At 41.3% G+C, this 18,661-nt stretch overlaps 2 protein-coding genes across 5 annotated transcripts in view; one reads left to right on the top strand and one right to left on the bottom strand.

The window, feature by feature from the left end:
- cetn4 (centrin 4) overlaps nt 1-10,279 on the bottom strand; it is a 34,939-nt gene extending 24,660 nt beyond the window's left edge. Inside the window, exons 1-2 of one of the 4 annotated variants that reach the window (XM_078211310.1) lie at nt 10,122-10,268; nt 5,439-5,543 (exon numbers count right to left, since the gene is read on the bottom strand). In XM_078211310.1, the coding sequence (XP_078067436.1) occupies nt 5,439-5,543; nt 10,122-10,124 (108 nt within the window). In that variant the 5' untranslated portion in view covers nt 10,125-10,268. Of the gene's footprint in view, nt 1-5,331; nt 5,544-10,121 lie in introns of all 4 variants that reach the window. The other 3 variants (XM_078211326.1, XM_078211318.1, XM_078211335.1) reach the window with 3 other exon arrangements.
- A 150-nt stretch (nt 10,280-10,429) lies between these two features.
- bbs12 (Bardet-Biedl syndrome 12) lies at nt 10,430-15,287 on the top strand. The gene is made up of 2 exons (XM_078206068.1): nt 10,430-10,673; nt 12,050-15,287. The coding sequence occupies exons 1-2, from the start codon at nt 10,647-10,649 to the stop codon at nt 14,180-14,182; spliced, it is 2,160 nt and encodes a 719-aa protein (XP_078062194.1). The 5' UTR covers nt 10,430-10,646; the 3' UTR covers nt 14,183-15,287.
- The last annotated feature ends 3,374 nt before the right edge of the window (nt 15,288-18,661 follow it).

Genomic DNA, 18,661 nt, shown 5'->3' with positions numbered 1-18,661 from the left:
CTCCTCCTGACTCAGAGAATTATAATGGTAAAACTGGCAAAACCATCTTAAGTTAGCTGTTTAAATCACTTCTATTGGATGGTTCCCAGCCATCACAATTGTCCAGGGGAAATTAGTGCTTCTGGACAATTACTGGGCAAACCCCTGCATAGGAACTACTTAGAAGGGCTCCCCAGCGTATCATTGGGGTATCCTCTAAATGCGACACTGGAGAATCAGGAAGTTATGGGCCATCAGGTTCTAAGAACATCACTGCTGTGGTGCTGAAGACATGTGCCGCAGACCTAGCCTCACCTCTGTTTTCATACAGCGACAACAATGGCATTTACCCAAAGTGGAAAATTGTCAATGTCTGTCAACAAAAAGCAGGACAATTTCGATCCAGACATTGATCACAACATGGGTCTATTCTTGATCATCAACAAATTGATGAAAAGTGTCACTGATAGTACTATCAAGCACTACTTATTCACCAATAACCTGCCAACTGATGCTCAGTTTGGGTTCTGCTGGGACCACGTCACCAGGCCCAATTACAGCCTTGGTCCAAATATGGACGAAAGGGCTGAATTCAAGAGGTGAGGTGAAAGTGGTTATAGAACATAGAACAGTACAGCACAGAACAGGCCCTTCAGCCCACGATATTGTGCCGAGCTTTATCTGAAACCAAGATCAAGCTATCCCACTCCCTATCATCATGGTGTGCTCCATGTGCCTATCCAATAACCGCTTAAATGTTCCTAAAGTGTCTGACTCCACTATCACTGCAGGCAGTCCATTCCACACCCCAACCACTCTCTGCGTAAAGAACCTACCTCTGATATCCTTCCTATATCTCCCACCATGAACCCTATAGTTATGCCCCCTTGTAATAGCTCCATCCACCCGAGGAAATAGTCTTTGAACGTTCACTCTATCTATCCCCTTCATCATTTTATAAACCTCTATTAAGTCTCCCCTCAGCCTCCTCCGCTCCAGAGAGAACAGCCCTAGCTCCCTCAACCTTTCCACATAAGACCTACCCTCCAAACCAGGCAGCATCCTGGTAAATCTCCTCTGCACTCTTTCCAGCGCTTCCACATCCTTCTTATAGTGAGGTGACCAGAACTGCACACAATATTCCAAATGTGGTCTCACCAAGGTCCTGTACAGTTGCAGCATAACCCCACGGCTCTTAAACTCCAACCCCGTTAATAAAAGCTAACACACTATAGACCTTCTTCACAGCTCTATCCACTTGAGTGGCAACCTTTAGAGATCTGTGGATATGGACCCCAAGGGATCTCTCTGTTCCTCCACAGTCTTCAGAACCCTACCTTTGACCCTGTAATCCACATTTAAATTAGTCCTACCAAAATGAATCACCTCACATTTATCAGGGTTAAACTCCATTTGCCATTTTTTAGCCCAGCTTTGCACCCTATCTATGTCCTCTTTGCAGCCTACAACAGCCCTCCACCTCATCCACTACTCCACCAATCTTGGTGTCATCAGCAAATTTACTGATTCATCCTTCAGCCCCCTCCTCCAAGTCATTAATAAAAATCACAAAGAGCAGAGGACCAAGCACTGATCTCTGTGGCACTCCGCTAGCAACCTGCCTCCAATCCGAAAATTTTCCATCCACCACCACCCTCTGTCTTCGATCAGATAGCCAGTTACCTATCCAATCGGCCAACTTTCCCTCTATCCCACACCTCCTCACTTTCATCATAAGCCGACCATGGGGGACCTTATCAAACGCCTTACTAAAATCCATGTGTATGACATCAACTGCCCTACCTTCATCAACACACTTAGTTACCTCCTCAAAAAATTCAATCAAATTTGTGAGGCACGACTTGCCCTTCACGAATCCGTGCTGACTATCCCGGATTAATCCGCATCTTTCTAAATGGTCGTAAATCCCATCCCCAAGGACCTTTTCCATCAATTTACCAACCACCGAAGAAAGACTAACCGGTCTATAATTACCAGGGTCATTTCTATTCCCTTTCTTAAACAGAGGAACAACATTCGCCACTCTCCAGTCCTCTGGCACCATCCCCGTGGACAGTGAGGACCCAAAGATCAAAGCCAAAGGCTCTGCAATCTCATCCCTTGCCTCCCAAAGAATCCTAGGATATATTTAATCAGGCCCAGGGGACTTATCGACCTTCAGTTTATTCAAAACTGTCAGTACATCCTCCCTCCGAACATCTATTTCCTCCAGCCTATTAGCCTGTAACACCTTCTTTTCCTCAAAAAGATGGCCCCTCTCCTTGACATCAAGGCAGTGTTTAACTAAGTATGGCATCAAGGAACTCAAATAAAATTGAAGTCAATGGAAATCGGGAAAACTCTCCATTGACTGCAATTACATGTAGCACAAAGGAAGGTGGCTTGGTTATTGGAGGCCAATCACCACAGCCCCAGGACATGGCTGTGTCAGCTCCTCAGGATAGTGTCCTAGGCCCAACCATCTTCAGTTGTTTCATCAATGACCTTCCTTCCACTACAAGGACAAAAGTGGGGAGATGTTCACTGATGATTCCATTTGCAACGCTTCAGATAATGAAGCACTTTGTGACTGCGTGCAGCAAGACCTGGAGAACATACAAAATAGGAGAAGTAGGCCGTATGGCCCCTGAGCCAGCTCAGCCTTTCAGCTTGTTTCAAATTCCACATGCCCATCTACCTAATAACCTCTGATTTCCTTGCCTAACATTCAGGCTTGTGCAGGTAAGTGGCAAGTAACATTCACATCACCCAAGTGCTCGGCAATAAACGCAATGGACTAACATCTCAGGGTCATCATTGACTAGAAACTTAACTGCTCCAGTCACATGAATACTATGGCTACAAGAGCAGGTGAGAAGCTGGATATTATATATGCAGAGAGTAACTCACCTCCTGATTTGTCAAAAACTTTCCAACATCTACAAGGCACAAGTCAGGACTCTGATGGGATAGTTTTCACTCTGAACGAGTACAGCTCCAACAATCAAGAAGCTCAATACCATCCAGGACAAAGCAGCTCACCTAATTGGCAGTCCAGTCCCATCTACCATCTCAAACATTCACTCCCTCTATCACTGGTGCTCCATGACTACAGTCTATATCAGAGATAGTTTTAAGTGATGTCTGGTTGTATTGTTGTATATTAGAAATAAGGTATAGGATTTAAGTGATTTTAATTTAGTGTTTTTGTGTGAGAACGTCTCTAGCTCTAGTGAGATTCATGTTAAACAAAAGTGTTTACATGTGTGGGGGCTTTCGGTTTCAGTTCAAACCATTTCTCCATTGTGCCTGGGGAGCTTACGATATGAAAGGTAAACGGGCATTGGAGCAAGAATGAGCTATTGCTTCGCAACCCTTTAGGGTAGGAAAGCTTTTTGAATTTAGCTTCAAGAGAAGTTTCCAGGGAGATTGAAGTAAAAAGGAACAAAGAGGAACTGTCATTGAAACACGGTACTGTTCATTGAAGTTGAAGTCAAAACTGAAAAGTGCAGACCTGGTGGAGTAAGCTAGTGAAATGCCAGTGATGTCTGAAGCACTCCTAAGGTTGGTGACACCTGTGAAGTAAATGTTTGAAGCAATTGGTGACTGGATTCCTGAGCGACTGCGTGGAAGTTTGAAAGCGCCTGATGATTCAAGAAGGAACACTGAATGCAGAGTTGGAAAACATGAAGGTGTATCATTGCTAGGGCCAGCTGAGAGAGGGCATTGTTTAGAAGAAGATTCTAAGGCATGTCTTTTCGAGAATGAAGTTTGGAAGCACCTGTGTGACAATCATCTGGGGGAATTTGAAAAGATATCCACAGAAGTCCGACTGGGTGACACCCACTACTTGATTTCAGAGTGGGGTGTTGTCTAACCACAGTGGGCTTGTTGAGTTACAGGGACTGTGTGTTTACTGAGAACATCATAGCATAAGATATATTTTGTAACCTATGTTATCCTTTAAATCTGTGTACATTTGTGAAGATAAGTGGGAGTGAAGGAGTATTGTACCACAGTCAAACTTCCTATGTTTAATAATTTTTTTTTGCTTTCAAAAGCTAACTGGCATTCCTGCGACTCTATTCATCCACGTTTTCCGAAAAAAAGAGAAAAGCAACGGTCTTTAGAGCCAGGGTTCCATTCTGGGATCTTCCCACCCAGTAGTCACATCAACTGGGGTCATAACAGTTATACAAATATCAGAAATTTGTATTTTGTTAAGAACAACAATAGTTTGAAAAATAACATTAGTTGATCCTCATCTTCGACTGCCCTAAGATGTTGAGAGTTAAAATGAAAACCTTTACATCTCCTACTTGCATAATCTTAAAGATCCTTCCTCAACAAACTCAGAAAAAGTGTGTGTATACACTCTACTATGATCCTTGACCAAACTCCCATGGTCTTAGTAAGATCTGATTAGGGAACAATAACATTTGTTTGAAGTAGACAAAAGTTTGAAAGTCAAAGTGCGTGTTAAGAGAATAAAACTACAAGGTGTCATGGGTTTTGAACAAAAAAAAAAATTTTACTATTTATTTACTATCTTATACTCTAACATTCAACATTAATGAGGTACATATGAATTGACCGACAAACTGTAGTTGAACACATTATACTGCACTATAAATGGCAAATGCAACCAAGGCAGATCACACAGATTTCTTAGTGACCTACCCAGATGTCAGTAAACACAGAGTCAACCAATCTAATTGAAATGCGGTCTCCCTCATGAAGGACTCCAAATTTGGCAGTTTTGAAGATCAAGCCACTAAATTCCCTCACAGCTGCTCCAACTTGGACTGCCTCAATGACTGCACACCTCCCAGGATTTCAGTCTTGTGTACCAAGACATGGTTTCACTGGTTTTCTGACTCTGCTCTCCACCTTCTACTTACTGGCACAATTTCAGCTCTTTAATAGCCATTAGCTTTACTGAGCTGGTACTGCCGCTGGATTTCACCAAGTTCCAATCTCCTCAGCTACACCAAGTTATAAATGACTTAGGGCTTATTCTCAGCCCAAACTCTTTCCAGCACAGAGCCAGTGACCTTCTGTCATCTTATCAGCTCCTCAGGACGTCTCCTGAGCCCCAACCGCAGAGTTTTAAAATGTTCTTGGGAATTCTCTTGAGTGCCAACAACACAGAACCAGCAAACAACAACACATGTACTGCCAGCAATATGCTAACAGAGCACCTTTTTGGCATGGTCTTTTGCCCTGCTGCAGAACTTTCACTCCCACAACAAACACACAGATAAACTGAAACCCTGGAACTTTCATAAACTCCATCCATCTCCTTTATAAATAGAGGTTATAGTGTACAAAAGCAAGGAAGTTATGATGAACCTTTTTGAAACAATTCTCCAGTTGAGACCAAAAAGTGTATCTAATTCATAGGCACCACATTTTAGGAAGGATGCAAAGGCTTTAGAGAGGGTGCAGAAGAGATTTACGAGAATGGTTCCAGGGATGAGTGACTGGAGAAGTTGAGGTTGTTCTTCTTTGGGAAGAGAAGGTTGCGAAGAGATTTGATAGAGGTATTCAAAATCACATGGAATCTAAATAGAGAAGATAAGTGAGCAACTGTACACATTGGCTAAAGGGTCGAGAACCAGAGGACACAGATGATTATCTGAAGAACCAATGACACACTGAGAGAAAACTTCTATTTCCCATAATGACTGGTTAGGATCGAGAATACACTGCCTAAGAATGCGATGGGAGTATGATGAATACTTTCAAAGCAGAATTAGATAACCAAAAAATTTCAGGGCCACTGGAAAAGAGCAGGGGAGTGGGACCAGCTAAATTGTCCTTACAGTGAACTAGCACAGACAGGATGGATGAATGACCTCCAGTGCTGCAACCATTCTATGATTCTACAAAAATGATGGCTTGGTATTGTCACAAAATCGAGCAACTCCACCCCATAACCACCCCTTTAAATTTGAATGGGCAGAAATCAGATCATGAGTGAGGCTCCAGCAAAAGGCAGCGGGGCCCAATTAAGATTTCAAAATTATCATTGGCACCACAACTCAAATTTAATTGGAAGTGAGCAGGAGGCCAGCATATTCCATGGCTACCTAGAAGCTGATCTTGGGCAGAAGTGGCTTGTTAGGGTGGGGCGCTGATAAAATTCAACAATATTCTAATGAGGTCCAGCGATTTGCCCCCATCTTAACCAAATTATTTGACCAGTTACAGGCTCCTGTCCACCATTCCCAACTCATTGCTAATATTGGGGCCAAAATGTCTAGAGCCCTTTTACTGTTATTGTAGCTACTTCAAGATCATTTGTGGACTTATTTTTTATTCTTACATGCACTTTATACTTGTCTATATTAAAAGCAATCTGCCATTGTTTCATATTTTATCCAATTCATTGAGCTCAATTTCATTTGGCCCTCATAGTTTGGTATCATCCATAAAAGTTGATGAATGTCTATTGAGCTTTTGAATCAAAATTATTGATGAGAGTTACAAACAGGAAAGGCCCCAAAACCAGCTCTTGGAAGTTAGCACTCAACATTTCTGACATCCTTGTTTATTAAGAAGTACAAAGTATTAAAAATCACAAATAGGAAATATGAAAAAGAGAATTGAATATCAAACAATAAATCCATATGATTGCATATATAACTTAATCCATACACTGAGGAAAAAAAGTGGCAAAGGAGATTGTGGGTCCATTAGACAAATGTCAGTTATTGGCAAGAAGGAAACAACAGACTTGCTAAATAAGTCTTCCCAGTAGGGGTAGAAGATAAAATACTAGTGATACAAAAAAATCAAATCAAGAGGAGGAACCAATTAGATATAATACAAGTAAATTGAGGAGGTGATGGAGTAGTGGTACTGTCACTGGACTAATAATCCAAAGACCCAGGGTAATGCTCGGGGGGCCAGGTTTCGAATCCTGCCAGGGCAGATGGTAAAATTTGAATCCAATGAAAATCTGGAATTAAAAGTCTATTGATGACTATGAAACCAACATCGATTGGTAAACACCCACCTGGTTCACTAAAGTCCTTTAGGGAAGGAAATCTGCTGTCCTCACCTGGTCTGCCTTATACATGACTCCAATTCCACAGCAATGTGGTTAACTCTTAAGTGCCCTTGGGGAAGGACACTAAATGCTGGCCCAGCCAGCAATGCCCACATATCATTAATGATTTTTTAAAAAATGGTAAATGGAAATATGATTGACAAATTTTCAGACCTGATGATTTCTAACCCAGACTACTTATAAACAGGTGAGGAATTGCAGGTGCATTGCCATCATTTTCCAAAGCTCTGTTGATTTGAGAATTATGCTGCTGGATCGAAGTACTCCATTATTTAAGAAGGGAGTGAGTGAGAAAACAGCAGCTACAGTCAGTTATGGGAATGTTACTAGAATCTGAGGAATGACTGAGCAATAATGGCTTGGTCAGAGAAAGTCATCATGATTTGTGAAGGTTGATCATGACTCACTAACAGTTGATTTTGTTGGGAGTACAGATATGGTGGTTAGGGAATTTCTACGGCCATTATCTATGCAGTCTTCCAAAAGATACGTTTGATAACATTCCAGAAGTATCCTGGGGCTGTCAGAATTGTCCTAATCACAACCATCAAAAACGAACAATCACAACCATCAGTTTTACTAGAGCTCCTTGGTGGCACACTCACTCAAATGCTAACTTAATGTCAAGGACAGTCACCCTCACCTAATGTTTGGAATTCAGCTCAAGTCAATGATTGTCCAAGGTCTTGAGCCTACGTTCTGCCGGATTATTCATTGTTATATTATCATTTTATTGGACCAATAATCTGGGGAATGTGTCAGTTTGAGAACTTTTAATTACTTCTAAAATATGGAAGTAAATTGTTTGATTGCACTCACCTGATGAAGGAGCAGTCCAAATAAACCTGTTGGACTTTAACCTGGTGTTGTCAGACTTCTTATTGTGCCCACCCCAATCCAACACTGGCATCTCCGCATCATGATTGCAAAAAGCCAATTTGTTCACTAGTATCCTTTTTTGGAAGGAAATTTGCCCCTGCTATCGGATCTGACCTATACATCTCTCCAAACTGCCCTTTGAAGTATTCAAACAAGTCATTCAATTCTTTCAAATCACTAGAAAGCAAAACAAGAATCAAACTAAACTGCATTGATTCACACTTGATCCTGCAAAGTTCTCTTCGCTAACATCTGGGGGCTAGTGCCAAATTGGGAGAGTGGGCAAGTTATTGATGAATACAAGCCAATTGAAAGCACTGTTGATGACTCCCTTAACTGCTTTTTTGATCATTGGACATAGTTCGATAGGGCAACAATTAACTGGGTTGGTTTTACCCTGCTTTTTTTTTTGCACAGAACATACATGGGTAAATGTTCTGCATTATCAGGAAGATTCCAGTATGATAGCTGAAATGGAACAGTTTAATTAGTAGTGCAGCGAGCTATGGTACACAGGTTTTCTGCACAATAGCTGAAATATAGCTGGGTCATGTCGCCCTTGTTGTGTCCAGTTCACACAACTGTTTCATAAAATTGAAATTAGAATTCGGCCATTCGGGGATAATGCCAGAAAGTACTTCTCACACAAAGAGCAATGGATAGCTGGAACTTTCTCCCCCAAAAAGCTGTTCAGTCTAGGTCAGTTGAACATTTCATAACAGAGGCTAATAGATTGTTGTTAGACAAAGATATTAAAAGTTCCTGAACCAAACTGGAGTTAAAATACAGATCAGTCGTGATCTAATTGAATGATGGAACTGAATGGCTTACTGTTTCAAGGTCATGCGGATTGAATCATATTGGATGAAGATTGACCTCCGTAATGGTGGACTTGTCAACAAGAGAGGCGTTCAACATGCAGGAATACTGATTCACGAGCTGTGGGAAGGCAATAGATGCGAACCAAAAGGCTTCCATGACCATGTTTGACCCGAGGCCATAAAACTACATAGAATCCTCATCATTGACTCCAGACCCCAACAGCTACTGACTACAGACTATCATGTGTCCACTTATGGTGGGTCAACATAGTCAAGTATTGTATTTGAGTTTGAGGCATTGGCTGTTTTGTGAGTATGACTACATCTCATGTTTGTATCACTCATCTATGGGACAACTCTCCCAATTTGGCACTAGCCCCCAGATGTTAGCGAAGAGAACTTTGCAGGATCAAGTGTGAATCAATGCAGTTTAGTTTGATTCTTGTTTTGCTTTCTAGTGATTTGAAAGAATTGAATGACTTGTTTGAATACTTCAAAGGGCAGTTTGGAGAGATGTATAGGTCAGATCCGATAGCAGGGGCAAATTTCCTTCCAAAAAAGGATACTAGTGAACAAATTGGCTTTTTGCAATCATGATGCGGAGATGCCAGTGTTGGATTGGGGTGGGCACAATAAGAAGTCTGACAACACCAGGTTAAAGTCCAACAGGTTTATTTGGACTGCTCCTTCATCAGGTGAGTGCAATCAAACAATTTACTTCCATATTTTAGAAGTAATTAAAAGTTCTCAAACTGACACATTCCCCAGATTATTGGTCCAATAAAATGATAATATAACAATGAATAATCCGGCAGAACGTATTACATCAAGTCGGGTCTGTAAAAGACGAAAATAGCTATTTTTCTAAAATTGAAAGTAAAAAGCATCATGCAAAAGGATTAGAGCTTTGGAGCTGGGGTTCATAACACATGGTTGCTGTGGCCTCAATCGCGAAGAAGCAAGCTATCATTCGACAGAAACAGAAATTAGGCATGTTTGTTTGATATGAATAAAGCGAATTACAGCTTGGGATTTGTGAATACATTAACTGAAAATATTATTCATTTCCCTTCAATTAAAATCCAGATTTTTAAAGCCTATCAAAATTGGCTAAATTTTGACTTTGAATCTGCTGGTCCGAAACTTGTAGTTGCAGACTTAAATATCAAATACACCGAAAACATGTGGCGGGACCACTTATCGGAGTCAAGAAATCCTTCCTGACGGACAATATTTGATGGGGTGGGGGTCTCACACACAAGCTATTTGTTTTGGAAATGTGTTTTAAGTGGAGGAAAATCAATCATTCCGTGAAGTACTCAACAAATTATTAAACTCAAGAAGAAATTATTTGTTTTAAATCTTACCATTGCCTGGAGTAAGCACGGAGAACGTCTGCAAGACAAACGGCAACGTCGAGGTCTTCCAGCGACGGTTTTACCTTTCCAGTGTAAACAAACTCTCGAGCTCCTTCACTTAGTTTCCCAGATACACAAACACACTCCACTTCTCACGAAGCGGGGGCGGGGTCAATGGCGTTACAATGATCGACAGCTCAGCCGGCCATTCACAGAGCGGGACCTGTGCCGGAGCCGTGATGACGCGCATTCACCAGCCAATGGCGCCAGGGAGTAGGCGGGGTCACAGCAATGACATCATCAGGGCGAAGGCGCGCGCTCGGTATCACGGCAACCTACTCAAACAGGCCGCAGGCGGCACGGGGCAGATCCGCGGGGTAAATTTAACCGCCACTTCGCCGATCCAACCGGGGGAGGGGGGGATTGAAAGCTATCACGCGTCATTTCCGTTCTTTTAGACTTTGGGACAAAAAAGGTTGTTTATTTATCATGTCCTGACAACGCCCCGGGGGTTAAAGAGGGGGCTGCACAACAATGGAGCAGGCGGCCGGCTATTCGCAGGTAATGTGGGGGGAGCTCGGGGCTCTGTGCAGGCTGAGGGCGCAGGTTCCTCACCCTTATCATTGACCAATACTGTCATGAATAATAAAACAAACTCCTTGTGAGCATTTTAAACATAAACGCGACTGAGGTAAAAGGAAAGCTTAACAACCTGAGGCATATTGATATGATCATCTCATACTCTGATAGTCATTGATCAGAAACGTTGGACTTGATTTTCAATCGGCTTGGGATTGAATCAGCCAATTTAGTTGCCTAAATTTACCATCTTTTCTGTTTTCCCAATCTAGAGAAACAGTGGCAGACATTTAAGGAAATGGTTCATAACTCAACAAAGGTATATTTTATTGAGAAAGGAGCTATAAAAAGGATGCCCCTATACATAGATAACTAAGGAAATTAAGTATGGTATCAAATTGAAAGCAAAGATTAATGGTAGACCAGAAGATTTGGAAAATTTTAGAAACCAGCAAAGGATGACTGAAAAAAAGTAAGAGAACACTAGCAAGAAATATAAAATCAGACAGTAAAAGCTTTTACAAGTATACAAAGTGGAAAATAACAGTTAAAGTAAGCATTGATCCTTTATTGGATGAGACTAGCGAGTTAATAATGGGAAATAAGGAAATGGCAGAAACTTCAAACAAGTATTTTGTATCTGATTTCAAAGTGAAAGACACAAAATACATCCCAAGAATAGAACAGGATCTAGAGGCAAAAGGGAGGTGGAATCACTAAAGTACTGGGGAAACTAATAGAACAAAAGGTTAGAAGTCTCCTGACCTGATGGGCTGAATTACAGACACTAAAATAACTATCTACAGATATGATGGATGCATCGGGTTTATAGGCAGAGGATCAGCATTTCAAATTGACAGAGGAACAGTGCATCAGGAAACTCGAGACTTTTTCAGCAGGTCATTACTGACATTTACAACCTCCTGAACAAGGCGCTCCAAGGTGAGCACATTGGCAGTGGCTTTTAACATCACCACAGCCCTGAATATTTTCACCTCTGGTTACTGATGATATTTGCAGGATTTCATAATTCGCTATCCACAAGTACATTTCACAGTTGACTAGTAGTATGTTTACCAGGGCTGCCATGAAATCCACTTTGTTACTGATGAGGACGATTGGAACCAAAGGGCTATCAGTTTTGCAGTGACTGGATTTTTACAAATACAGGGAGATCTAAACTGCACACGTCCATTACAAAGGTGAAAGCAATTTCAGAATTTGAGTTACAAATATTAAATGGCTTAATTTTTTCTATTGCATTTGATGCCACTACAGCAAACAGTGAGGAAATGGGTTACATTTACAAAATTATGACAAAAGTATAATAGTTATTTGAATTTCTCTTTCTTTTGCAGTCTGTTGGAATATGGGGCCTATTCCTAAACCAGAAATCTCACCTAGGCCTGGAACAGATTGCTGCAGTGGCTGCGTCAGGAAAATCATTGCTTGGCTCCAAGAAGTGCTACAAGTTCATTGTAGATGACACTACTGACGAAACAGTTGTGATTTGCTCTGCATTCAGACTTTTAGAGAATCTACAGTTGGATTGTCCAGTCGGACAGTTATTGAATGAAGCAGTGCAGGCACACTACAAACAATATAAATCCGGAACGTCCACCCTTCTTTTTCTTGCTGGAGCGTGGAGTAAAGCTGTTTTAAATTGTATCAAGCAGGAGATTCCCATCCCTACCATAGTATCTGTGATGTATGAAGGATTAGAACATTGCTTTGAGGTACTAATATCACATCAGATATCCATTGATGACATTTTGAAAAGCTCACCATGTAAACAAAATCCAGAAACGTTTAAACTTGAGAATTTACCATGTTCTTTAACTAGCTCTCCTGCCCATCTCACTAATGAAATGAAATCACTTGAAAAGGAACACATTCACTTTCAGTCAAATATATCAATAAAACGGAATTGCAGAACCAAGTACAATGTTAACAATGAGAACGGCTCCTTATTACGGTCTTTTTCAAGTAATATAATGACTCCTGCCTCTTTTGACCAAGATCAACTGAACTCTGCATACAACCGTGTAAAAACAAAAGTAAATATGAGTCGGCACTTCAGGAATCCTAATAGAAACAGACAAGAAAAAGCTTTCCCAAATTTGTTAAATGACTTTGAAGAGGATTCCTTTGCCACTCCAGCTGATTCTGCCAGTTTTACAGCCTTGGCTTTATCACTAAGCAATGGGAACCAGAGGATGATGAAGTTAGTTGTAGAAGCTTACAAAATTCAGACTCAAAGTATTTTTGCAGAAAATAGTAATAGCAAGACACTCCCAGAATTTGACATTGATAATTTGGTTACGTATTTCCTGCCAGGAATACCTGAGCATGATTCCTGTGTTAGTCCTGGTTTTATCACATTAGTCTCAGGGGAGCAGTCTGTAATTGTCAAGCATTTGGCAACTTTGCCTCTTCATACTGTATTTATAAACGGTGATTTAACTGATAAGTACATTCATCCAGGGTTCAACAGAATTTCAAATATTAAAATGGTCACTCAGACTGTTGAGGGTATTTCTAAAAGTTTAAAAGAAGAGTGGTTACGTACAACAATGGACATACTTCATAAAATTCACATCAATTTAGTTCTGATAAAGGGGATAGCATCTCCACATTTATTGGATATGTGCATGCAAGAAAATATTTTAGTAATTCAAGAAGTGAAAGACCCTGTGTTTCAAAGGCTTGCAGAAGTTATGGGAGGCATCATTGTAACTTACATTACACAAGTAAATGAGAATTATGTGGGAACTGGAGGACATCTATGTTTCTGGAAAATGGGAAATGGAGACGTTTTGAACTTAGGAGAAAAAGTTGCTGTGCAGATAAATACTTGTAAAATTGCTGTCGTCACAGTAGTCCTTTGTAGCCCCTTACATTGCAAGCTGCAGACGTTGGCAGATCAATTCTGGACTTGTGCATATCGTCTAAAACATGCACTTAGTGAGAGACGAATCTTTCCTGGTGCAGGAGCCACTGAACTTGTTTGCCTCCGCCATCTAAAACAGTTAATATTAGAAAAGCCTTACAAACCAGGAACTGATACAGCAAGTTGCATTGGTGCACATTGTTCTTCCTGGTTTGCAGACACTGCAGCATTGTACAAATCACAAGTCTTGCAAGCCTTGGCTGATGGCTTTGCTGAATATCTTGTGACTGCAATGGTTAATACTGGCACACATGAAACACCACTAGATGCTTTGTCAGAAGTGCAAAAGTGCCTTCACAAAAGTGTTGGTCTATTTCCTATCATTTCAGAGTTCTCAGAGCAACATGTAAATGTTGGTGCACCATGTAGGGCTTCCTTTCAAAGTGTGAATGAAGACTGCTTTGAAGTCTATGATAATGTAACAGTAAAGCTAGAAGCTTGGCGAAGGGCTTTGAATCTAGTGTTATTGGTATTGCGGGCAGATGCTGAAATTATCACTGGCGTCAGAGCTAAAACAACTGTACAAGGAACACTCCTATAGCATGAATAAAAAGATCAGCAAATCTGCAGTCAGCCAATATGGAAGATAGTGTTTATACACACACAAGTTAGTCTAGTCATGAAGGTGGACTGCAAAGTTGATGTCGGTGTTTACATTTGCTACCAAAGATACGTGGCCCACAACAGGAGAGTTTGGTCCTTCTGAATCCATTGCAACTTGTTTGGTTATGACACTTGACACCACCTCTGTATTTCTAATTATAGGATACTGATTAGCAAATGGCTATGATAAAAATATTGACAGCTGGAATTCATTTTGCAAAATATGTTTCTGTAAACCATTATTCTGTCGTCTATGCACACGGAGGCCAGAATTTCTCTGGCCCTTTGACATAAGGGGGCGCAGAAATCCAGACTGTGTTGGGTAGAGAACCCAACATGCAACTATGTGTTTTTGCTGGAGGAAATCTCCAGTGACACCCTAAATAGGGTGATCACAAGGGCAGTTATCCATTGTATTGAAAACTTACAAACAGAATTTTGCCCCTCAGGTTTTGTCCGCTCCTTGTCAGCTTCATATCAGAAGGATGGAATCTCGTAATTTCTAAGGTTACTGAAGAGCTCATCAGCATCAGATGGCAAAGCTGGTGTCTTCCCTAATCAGCCTTGCCACAATGTGCTAAAACTGTGGAAATGGATGTCTCTGTTGGTTATGTGCAGTGAACTTTTTATCTGCTCCACACACCCTCTGGAGTGCTCCCATTGGCCTCACAATGCTGGGGGCTGCCAAACTCCATTGGAGTAAGCCAGGATGTTCCATGCTCCAGCTCCTGGAGGTCACCCGCTGTCCTGAATTTGGCGCAGCGGTGGTCTCTCAATTGATCGTCTCCCAAAAGATTCCCCCCATCAGTGCATACCTCATTCAAGCACATTCAATATCTGCAAATAGTCATATCAATTATTTTCTTTGTCCAGAAGCTTTGGCCAAGGATATTTATTTGATAGTGTTTCCTTAAAGAAAGCAGATTCTTGCATCATTGAATGATTTGCATTTGCTGCACTGTAAAGTTTCAAGAACTCCATAGAACTGAACCCTGTAAGATTTTTTAGTGCTGGTATGTTTTAAATAAAACAATTAACAGTTTAATAAACTTGCCAAAGTTGTTTTATTTGACATTTATTTACCAGAACAGATGATAACAAACTAACATTTTATTCTTCCTTTTAAAAGTGACTATTTCCCCTCTTCTAAATGGAACAATTGATTTGGGTGTGAAATTGATTTTGTGTATTTGAAAGGCCACTTTTCCATAGATGTACATATGTGCTGTCATATAGTTGGAAGGTGAAGATGACACGAGAGAACATAATGCAGTTTTTAATCATTGCTTCAGTATTGATTGAAGATAAGATATTTAATACCAAATTGGTCATTGATTCATGTGATTAGGAACTATTAAACTAAATAACACCACTAATTTAGAAGCTTTTAATTTGTAAACACGCAGAATATTAATGTTAAAATGTTCCCAAACTGGTTATAAACTTCTGATCGAATATTATACATTCTTGGCAACAACGATTTCCATTCTCTTAGCACTTTTTAAGAACAAAGGAAGTAGCAGTAGGAGGTCATATGAATGAGGAGCAGGTTATATAGCCCCTCAAGCCTGCTGTGCTAAATAACAAGATCATAACTGATTCAGAACTTCTACTCCATTTTTCTGTTTGATACTGATATCTTTTGATTCCTTAAGAGTCCAAAAATCGATGGATTGAATGGACTTGAGTTCAGTACATTCACAGCTTTCTGGGGTAGATAATTCCAGAGATCTATCTGCAACCATCTTGAGTGTAGAAATTTCTTCTAGGTCCTAAATAGCCAATCCTTTGTCTATGCCCTACATTTCTAGACCATTCAGCTAAGGGAAATGAGTATCTCAGTATCTACCCTGTCAAACCCTCTCAGAATCTCATTTCTTTCAATGCGATCACCTCTTATTCTTCTAAATTTCAGAAAGTATCGTCTCATTTTAGCCAATCCCTCGTTATTGGACTTTTCTTTCATCCCAGGAATCAATCTACTTCAACTGCATGTTTCTCCCGCCAAGCCAAGCACAGAGGCCAAAATGGTGTCACCAAAGCCCTGCACAGTTGCAGTATGACTTCCTTACTTCAATACCTTTGTAATAAAGTCAGCATGCCTTTTGCCTTTGCGATTGTTGTTCCCTACATATTAATTTTGTGTTTCTTGTACAAGGACACCCAAATTCTCCAGTACTTCTTTGCTATTTTAATTAGTTTAATTATATTAGCAAAGAAGCATTTAACGTTTCTCAAATAACATGCAAAACCATTCCAATATACTGTCCACATGAGTAATCAGCTAAAAATTGATATTGAGCTGAAGGAGGAGTTCTTGGAATAGATGTCCGCTCTCCTTAACAGCAACCATACCATCTTAGCAATGCATTCACTGGGACGGCAGTGCATCCAGTTGTTAATGAATTTGGTTTAAAATGGAAGTTGTGGTTTTATAACATTACTAGAGCCCCAAATGCCATTTTAGGTTGGAACTGGTTGGAGCCTGTCCTACCTCCTGGTTTCAACAATAGTTTGAGCTGCTGCCACTTCAATGACTGATATTCCTTCCACTTTGGGGACCTCTCTGTTGTGAATTAACTTCCAGGTGATAGCTCTGGCTTGTTTTTATTTGCAAAATCTTACAAGCTGCTTCAAAATGCCTGTTTGGTGTCATGCAGCTAGCAAATACAGATGAGGCCACACTTCCAAATCACACAGGGGTCACCAGCTAAATCCTATTAGGAGGGGTGATCAAAACAATGGTGAAAGAGGTAGGTGTTAAAGGGTAAAAGCTAATTACTGCGGATGTTGGAATCTGAGACAAGGATGCTTTAGAGAGAGAGAGGGGGGTTTAGGGAGGAAATTCCAGAGCTTACTGTCTGGATGGCTGAATGCACCATCATGAATGGTCGGACAAATGGAATGGATGATGCATGGGAGGCCACAGTTGGAGGAAATCAGAGTCCTAGGCTGTAGGAGGTTAGAGATATTGAAGCAAGGCAGGACTGATTTGAACATGGATGAAATATTTTGATTTGAGACATTGATAGACCAGGAGTCGATTTAGGATAGATTGTTGTCGGTGTAGGCTCGATGGGCTGAATGGCCTCCTTTTGCACTATAGGAATTTTATGATTCCATTCTATGATTCTACTTCACAATTAGAAGCAAAAGTGCCTCACAATCTACCTTAAATGTTCCCCTTAATACTTTAAAAATGTCAATCAATTCATTCCCTAACATAGGGAATACAATCCTTGGAGTCCAATATCATTCATAAAATCATAGAATGGTTACAGCACAGAAGGAGGCAATTTGATCCTTTCACCAGTGGAAACAGTCCCTTTCGACTTAAACAGAAGAAACAGGAGCAGGGATAGACCTTATGGTCTGTGAAGCTTATTCTGCCATTCAATTCAATCATGGTTGATTTTGGACTTCCCCATATAGATTGATGCCCTGAGACACCAAAAGTCTGTCTATCTCACCCTTAAATGTAGTCACCGATGGAGCATCCACAAACCTCTGCAATGGAGAATTCCAATGATTCACAATCCTTTGAGTGAAACAACTTCCTCATCTCAGTCTGAAATGATTGGCCTTTATCCTGAGACTGCTCCCCCAGGTTTTAGATTCCCTGATCTGTGGGAACAATGGACCTTATTTTACCATTTTGATTTTGAGTGCTGGGTGGACTTGAAACTGGGAGTGTTTCAGATCCGACTTTTAGACCCGTTCTCAGGCGCCCCCAAATGCACTCTGCCTGCAAAAATATCAGCAATTCCGAATCACGCTGCACGAGCCTATTGGCGGGGTTTAACGCGCCCGGAATCCTGCAACTCCGATTGGCGCCTCCAACTGCACATGCACAGAAAAAAAAAGAGAGAACGCTTCTCCTCTGCCACATCACTCCCGGGCCGGACAATGCCTCCCCTGCCCCCCACAAACATTGCCCCACCGCCACAACATTACTGACCCTCTTATTCCCACCCACCCCGCCACCCTGACCGATTGTGGGCCCCTCCCCCCACCAATCTCAGGCAGAGTGGCAGTGGACCCCCCCACTTCCACCCACTGATCACAGGCAGAGTGGCAGCAGACCCCCCTTCCCCCCCCACTGATCACAGGCAGAGTGGCAGCAGATCCCCCTCCCCCCCCCCCACTGATCACATGCAGAGTGGCAGCAGACCCCCTTTCCTCTCCACTGATCTCAAGCAGAGTGGCAGTGGACCCACCATCCCCCCTCCCCATCCACCGATCTCAAGCAGAGAATCGTCGGACTCTAGGCACCTAGGATCAAATTGATTTGATGCAGTTTTGCTCATTCACATTTCCATCTACACTGCTTACAATGCTGCCCCTCTGTCATGAGCAACTGGATATGTGACTTTCTTATTCCATCATCTAAGTCATCAATAATGGATGCCCCAGTACA

The sequence above is a fragment of the Mustelus asterias genome, chromosome 1 (assembly GCF_964213995.1).
Source record: "Mustelus asterias chromosome 1, sMusAst1.hap1.1, whole genome shotgun sequence".
Lineage (NCBI taxonomy): Eukaryota > Metazoa > Chordata > Chondrichthyes > Carcharhiniformes > Triakidae > Mustelus > Mustelus asterias.
This window is presented reverse-complemented; position numbering and strand designations above follow the sequence as displayed.